Source organism: Podospora anserina, chromosome 4, assembly GCF_000226545.1.
Source record: "Podospora anserina S mat+ genomic DNA chromosome 4, supercontig 1".
Taxonomy (NCBI): domain Eukaryota; kingdom Fungi; phylum Ascomycota; class Sordariomycetes; order Sordariales; family Podosporaceae; genus Podospora; species Podospora anserina.
This window is the reverse complement of record NW_001914834.1, coordinates 751,196-758,199: the sequence shown is the minus strand read 5'-3', so window position 1 is coordinate 758,199 and position 7,004 is coordinate 751,196. Positions and strand designations below refer to the sequence as shown.

Below are 7,004 nucleotides of genomic sequence, written 5' to 3'. Positions count from 1 at the left end.
GGAGGGGGGTGATGTTCAGATGGGGGGGACGGATGATGAAAATCATGGTATGTAAGCGGACGCCCTGGATTATTCCGTGAGTTTTGGTGGATGGTTTTGATTGTGGAGGGGTTTCTGGGTTTAGTTTTCTCGTTCTTTTGATGTGTTGATGTACTGAGATTTGATTTGTGCAGCTAGACGTAGGCGTAGAGATAGGATCGCGAGGTGGTTTGCGAGGTTGGCGTGTTGGCCACCTAGGGGTGGGGCGGCGTCCCCCTAGGTGAAATAGGGGTAGTTAAGGGGCATATCGTTGACCCTAACCCTCTCGAACCAATTCACATCTTTCAGCTGAGATATCTGCCTCTCGGAAAGCCACACCAACCGAGGTGGTGTGGCTGCGTGCTTGGCTGCCGGTGCCTTGCGTGAGCCCATCTGCAGTTACTCTGTTCGTTTATCTGCATTTAGATTGCTACTAGCCAGGTTTGTCGTCAGGCTTTGATCGATAACGCATGGCTGTTTTTGCCCGACCAATATTCACCTGCTGTTAAGTTCTTGGCCAGCTAGTGAGGAGAGTTTATTTGTAGGTAAACGAGAGTTGGGATCCAGCCTGATGAGGGGTTGATACCTGGCGCCTTTTTTGCGCGCTTCATGTCCCCCAGGTTTCACAGACTTAACAACAACACCACACCCTGAAAGTCTAGATTATACTCCTTTGCTCCACCCACGTTTCACGTGAGTACCACAATGCGCCTTCTCACTGTTGGTCCCGAAGCCAGGAACACGCAAACTCCTCAACTAAAAGTCGTCAACTTCAATGACTGCAGTCCCGACATTCCCGATTACGCCATCCTCTCTCACACCTGGGATGACTCTACCGAAGTTGCTCTACAACAGTTGCCGCTGTTTCACCGCCATGCTGCTTCCTCTCGGCGGCTGAGACAGGTCATAATCACCATACCGATACTATTCGCCGCCAGCTTATGGTCACTCCTTTCCTACACGGTCGGTGAAGTCCCACTCTACCTAGCTTTTCTGACGACGTGTCTGCTGGTGCTATCCCTGATGCTGGTCTCCTGCTATCTGGCCTTTCACCTCTTTTTCGTTTCAACCCAGGACGAACAAGACACTTGTCAGCTTGTCAAGAAGAAGCAGCCGGGCTATTCCAAGATTCTGCAGACCTGCATCAAGGCCCGTATCGATCATAATGTCCGTTACGCGTGGGTGGACACCTGCTGTATCGACAAGAGCTCCTCCGCCGAGCTCACCAAGTCGATCAATTCCATGTACGATTACTATGCCAAAGCAAAGGTCTGCTTCGTCTACCTCTGCGACTTGGAGCCTGCTGGGGATGACTTGGGAAAAGCCCTCCCCAAATGCAGGTGGTTTACCAGGGGCTGGACCCTCCAGGAGCTGATCGCGCCCAAACACGTCATCTTCTTTGACAGGGAATGGAATGAGCGCGGCACAAAGGCCAGCTTGAGTGGGTTGCTGTCAGAAATCACGGGCATACCGGAGGAGCTGTTGAAGGGGGAGACAACGTGTGGTGATTATGCTGTTGCTAGACGCATGAGCTGGGCTTCGAAGAGGGTAACGACAAGGGAGGAGGACACGGCGTACTGTCTGCTTGGGATCTTTGACGTGAGGATGTCGTTGTTGTATGGGGAGGGAATGGGTGCGTTTCAGCGGCTGCAAAAGGTTATTTTGGAGTCGACGGCGGATCGGAGTATTTTCATATGGACTGAGGGCGAAGATGAGCGGAAGGACTGTACCGGAAACGACAGGGGCGGCAACGAGTGTCGTATCAAGGCAGCAAGCAAACCGCATCCTTGGTCGGCTATTCTTGCAAAGTCTCCGCGGCCGTTTGAATGCGCGAGGAATCTCGAGGTCAGTGTGACTGACTCTATCTACCGCGATTTAAGCATCGGGCCGAGGGGCATCAAGATGGTTGTCAGTCTGGTATATCTCGTCAGCAAGGTCGGCGAAGACGATGGGAACAAGTGTATCCTGGAAACTTTTAGCTCTTTAAACGGCGAATTTGTTGGTGTAATGGTTCGTAAGATATCCGGTGGTCGGTATGTGAGATACAAACCCTGGAAGCTGGCTTACTTTGGACGAGCACTCACCCGCGAGCCGTGGAAAGACATAAACAGGACCCTTGTGGAGACTGCAACATTGGCGACCAAATTCGAGACAGTGTTTTCATTCAGTAAGGGCTGTGATCCTGTCGTTGGAAATAGACATGGCGCGTTGAGACTGCGGCTGGATCCGTCCTTGATCGTCAACGAGTGTCGAGCCATGCCTCGAACACATTGGGACATCCACGACAACGTCTTTTTCGGCACCAACAAGACAAGCAAGTCTTGGTGCGGCTTCTTCGTCCACGGGCAGTTGGCCGATACTCCCACCACCTGCATTCCAATCAATTTGTTTGTGGGCTGTATTCGCTGGAATATCAAAAGACCCTCCATCATTCTGGCAAGCTTGGAAGACCTGGATCCTGGCTTCAGAGTGTTGCTGGAGTATCAGCTGGATAGGCTTGAGTTTGAAAGTTGCCGTAAGGCCGAAGCAGTCATGATGAGTGTATTGGATGGGCGGCTGAGTGGTACGGCAACTGTGGTGGAAACATGCGCGGTGGACCAGAGTCAAATTCCGAGTTCCAACGGTGGAGGGACGGTCTTTGATAAGCGGGGAATCTTCCAAATCAACGGACCGGCCACCTCTTCACCCGGATGGCATTATCGGGTTCCCTCTACTGGGGAGAAGGTGCGAGTCGAAGTGAATCTCGAGTTGGAGGAGGAGGAGGACGATACTGTCTGCGTCAATCCGGTTACCATGCTGAATCTTCGGTTGAAGCTGCTGGAAGAGGAGAGCACTGTAGAAAGCGTGGGGCTATGGGATAGCTGAGAATGAGCATTCGATCGGCACCTAGTAAGGAATTCATCTGTCTGACAATTGAGGGTGCGGCAACAACACGATGTATCTGGTCCTCCGGCAGCTTATGACTGTATGCCAATCGTCATGATTGCGAAACAACGGCATATTAAGACCTGTTCTATGGTGTGGTTGTAGTGCAGGGACAAGCAGTACTGGCTAAATCCTTCTACCACCAACACCAACATCATGCTGAGATTGATCAATACCCTGCCGGATTTGTTGGTAGTTATAGGACTTGCAGACGGGACGATCACGGTTGCCACCTTCCGCGGAGTCCGCCTGATCTTTACAACAAAAATATAAGTATTTTGCGCACTTGAGCCATACCTCACCACTGGGCCTGAAAGCTCCAAGATACCTAACCCGAAAGATCGCACCGACTTCCCTAGCGGACAGATGAGGATGAGATACGTCGATTTTCTTGCCATGGTCGGGCTGGCCACGGCTCGGAGGGAATACCGCCCAGCATCCCTCAAGATGTCGTGTTCCCAGCTGGTCAGAGACCGCATCGATCCGTAAGACACATTTTCCCTAGCCTCCAAAACGATACTGCTCTGACCTCCACAAAGTCTCGTCAACCCCGGCGTCCTAGGCACCCCCCACATCCACCAAATCGTCGGAGGCAACTCCTTCAACACCACCATGGACCCCCTCACCCACGACCCAGCCACCCTCTCCACCTGCACCACCTGCACCTTCACAGACGACTTCTCCAACTACTGGACCGCCATCATGTACTTCCGCGCCCGCAACAACACCTACCACCGCGTCCCCCAACTCGGCTCCCTCTTCCACGAGTCCGCCCGCGAAGGCGGCATGACAATCTACTACTTTCCCCAATTCGTCAACCCCAAACCCGGCACGATCAAAGCCTTTGCCCCGGGCTTCCGCATGCGAGTAGGCCACCCCGACCGCGTCCACCCCGTCAACGAATCCGGACATCCTCGACCAGAACACCAACCCACGGCTCTCTACGACGGCATAACCTACACCTGCCTCGAAACCGAAGGAACCCGCTTCACCAACCTCACCTCTTCCTTCCCACCCCACCCCTGCCCCTACGGAATCCTAACCACCCTCCCCTTCCCCCCCTGCTGGGACGGCAAAAACCTCGACAGCCCCGACCACCAATCCCATGTCTCCTTTGCAGAGGGCGGCACGGTAGGGTACACCCAAGGGGGGAAATGTCCGGCTTCCCATCCGGTGATGATACCGCAAATCATGCTCGAGACACGATGGGACACCACCCTTTTCAACGATCCCGATCTCTGGCCGGAAGAACAAGGGAAACAGCCGTTTTTGTGGAGCTTTGGGGATGGGGTTGGGTATGGACATCATGGGGATTACGTCTTTGGGTGGAGGGGGAACAGTCTGCAGAGGACGTTTGACAGGGTGGATTGCTCCGGGGATCAGATTTGCGGGTTGCCGGTGCAGACGATCGAAAGGGCGAATGGGTGTTTTGGGGAGAGGAGGGTGGTGGAGGGGGTGGATGGGTGGTTGGGGGAGATGCCTGGGGGGGTGGTTGTGAGGGATTGATGGGGTTGTCACTTTGAACCTCTGGATGATGCGGTTGAGAAGGTGAATTTGAGCTGAATAAATGTTCGAAGAAATGTCATGGCTATTGAAAATGCCCGATACGCGTCCCATGCATTTGTTTAGACCGGTTGCCATGCCCGCCAAGCCAATCTGTCGTGCCCATTACCATGCATCCCATTATCAATTCCATCATCACATGCCTTTGTGTCCCAAAACGCCCATCCCACGTCATTCACCCACCGTCTTCTCTACCTTCTATCCTTCTGCGCCCTCTTCGCAAACTGCTCAGCCACAAACCCCCCAACCATATTCCCAATAGCATCCAGGTTACTCCCCCTCCTCTGGCCCCCCGTCGGCCTGTTCCTCTCCCTGTCCCGATCCCTCCCCCGGCTCCTATCCCGGCTCCTATCCCTCTCATAACTCCTATCCCTCTCATAATCCCTATCCCTCTCATACTCCCTATCCCGTCCCCTCTCCTTATGAATCTTACTGCTCGCCAACCCAGCCGTAAAAGCCGCGGTGGCAACCTTGACCCCCTTAGCCCCAACCCAATCCCCCGGCTGCTTTCTCGCTTGAAACGCCGCCAACCCCCCCGCCTGCACCGCGGCCTGCGCAGCCTTTTGCCACCTTGGGCTCATATGCTGCACCTTTTCCAACCCTGTCACCAAGAACTCTTTTGCCGAAGTCGACTTTGACCTCGTCAACGGCGGCCGTTGTTGTTGACCGTGTGATGTTCGGCCGCGGTGGTAGTCAGGGTTAGGGTTGCTGTTGTTGAGGGGGTGGTCGTGGAAGTAATCTTGGTTCGCGCCACCACCACCGGTGCGAGGGCGGGGGGAGTGGTGGTAGTCGTCATTGTAGGGGGGTGGCGAGGGGGTGAATTGTCTTGTTCGGGGAGGGTAGTGGTTTGAGGGTCGCGAGCGACGGGGGGAGGGGGAGCGTTGGCGGGGCATTTGATGAGGAGGAGCAAAACCGTCGTCCCAGGCGTCGATGCGGCGGTTGGGGTTCTCTTCTCGTTGGGGAAAGTCACGACGTCGGGGCATGGTTTGACGGGAAGGTGACTGTGTTGGTTGGTTGTTTATATATACCAAGTAAAAGGTTCTTGAATATGTGTAAGGTATGATGCGTTGGCGCTTGTGGAGAAAAGGGAGGAAAGTAAACCACGAGAGGTAGGGGGGGTGGGTTCGCAGGTGGCAATAAGTAGTAGGTATGCGCCTGTCACCCTGTGAATGGCCTCAGTCAAAAGCTACCTCGGGCAAAAAAGAGGCAGCTTGTGGTCTTGCAGGGTTACGTCAAACAACTAGGCACATCTGGGCAATGGGAACAGTCAGTGAAAGGAGCACAAGACAGCTGACAAGAGTGGCAGGACAGGCAGTGTTTGCTAACTCCCATTCGCTGTGTTTTCGTCTCTCTGATCAGATAAGTGCAAAAATGATGGGGGTGAAAAGGCCCTCCGCCACGATTTTGTCGGCGTTGAGCGGCACCACGGGGTTGGGGCGACCAGCAGACTGGCACTTCACTTTTTGCCCCAGTGACTCGGACGATCCGGCATTCATAGGCCGGCCCAGATGCGCGATTACGCCAGCACACATCACCCGGGCCTATCATGGGCGGTGTGCCTGAAGAGAGCGAGATGGTTGGCCTCCCGGCCCTCTTCATCACAAGGAAACTACTTCCGGATTCGGCCATTTTGGGCTTATGTGCAGATATAACCTCAGAGAAGTGAAGATCTGACATGGCCGGCAGAAGCAGTGTTGTGTTGGTACATATGGCAGTGATGACGATCATGGCCATTCCGACGTCAAACCCCGCTGCCGAGAAAACAGGGGGCCTCCTACGCTAAAACCCCACGCCTATGACGCACCAAGGGTCCTCGGGTTCCAGCTGGGTCCACCGGCATCCACCACCAGCATGTGCATCCAATAAAACACGCCATTCTATTTACATCCAAGTTTCCAACCGTGACACCCCGTCCCCATTAACAACCTTCTCATCATCTCCAGATTCAAACACGCCCTTCAAAAACCTATACCACCCCCCTCCAGCTCCCTCCTCAATATCACCATCCACATTTCCCAAAACCCACTCCCGCAACCCCGTCACCCCAATCTTGTTGCAGTACTTTTTCCAAACACCATCTGAACTCATGGTAGACATACCGAGCCTGGTAATGCTGTTCCCTCTCGTGGATATCCTCTGGCACCACCCCCTCGGGCCCAGTCACGCCGTGCTCGAACGGTGACTTGAGTTCTTCCACCGGTTGACCATCTCCTCCTTTGTCGGGGTCGTTGCCGGAGAGGTAGTCTGTTAGGTTGACGTCGAGGGCGAGCATCCGGAGGTCGATGTTCCAGAGGGGCCAGTCGTCCGGGTTGGAGCGGGGGCGGGGGGAGGAAAGGGGAGCCGCGGTTTCTTCCGGTTGGCTGGCCATCTTGGGCAATGTGAAGGTGCAAGAAATGTTTTGATCGTGATAAGACATCAAGGAGAGCGAGCGTTTCGAGCGCGTTTATATGTTTTATCAGGTAGGTAGGAGTGGGTGTCGGGAAGACCGTATAGATGTG

General features: G+C 54.3%; 3 protein-coding genes across 3 annotated transcripts; 2 read left to right on the top strand and 1 right to left on the bottom strand.

Annotated features, from left to right (window-relative positions):
• Positions 1-723: 723 nt before the first annotated feature.
• On the top strand, positions 724-2,883 carry PODANS_4_2100 (uncharacterized protein; the record flags this gene model as incomplete). Its single annotated transcript, XM_001903799.1, has 1 exon — positions 724-2,883. One exon carries the CDS (start codon positions 724-726, stop codon positions 2,881-2,883), a length of 2,160 nt encoding a protein of 719 aa, XP_001903834.1.
• Positions 2,884-3,477: 594 nt separating this feature from the next.
• PODANS_4_2090 (uncharacterized protein) lies at positions 3,478-4,449 on the top strand (the record flags this gene model as incomplete). Its single annotated transcript, XM_001903798.1, has 1 exon — positions 3,478-4,449. A coding segment is annotated over one exon (972 nt), but the record flags the coding sequence as incomplete, so codon positions are not given.
• A 248-nt stretch (positions 4,450-4,697) lies between these two features.
• Positions 4,698-5,489, bottom strand: PODANS_4_2080 (uncharacterized protein; the record flags this gene model as incomplete). Its single annotated transcript, XM_001903797.1, has 1 exon — positions 4,698-5,489. The coding sequence occupies one exon, from the start codon at positions 5,487-5,489 to the stop codon at positions 4,698-4,700; it is 792 nt and encodes a 263-aa protein (XP_001903832.1).
• Positions 5,490-7,004: the final 1,515 nt, after the last annotated feature.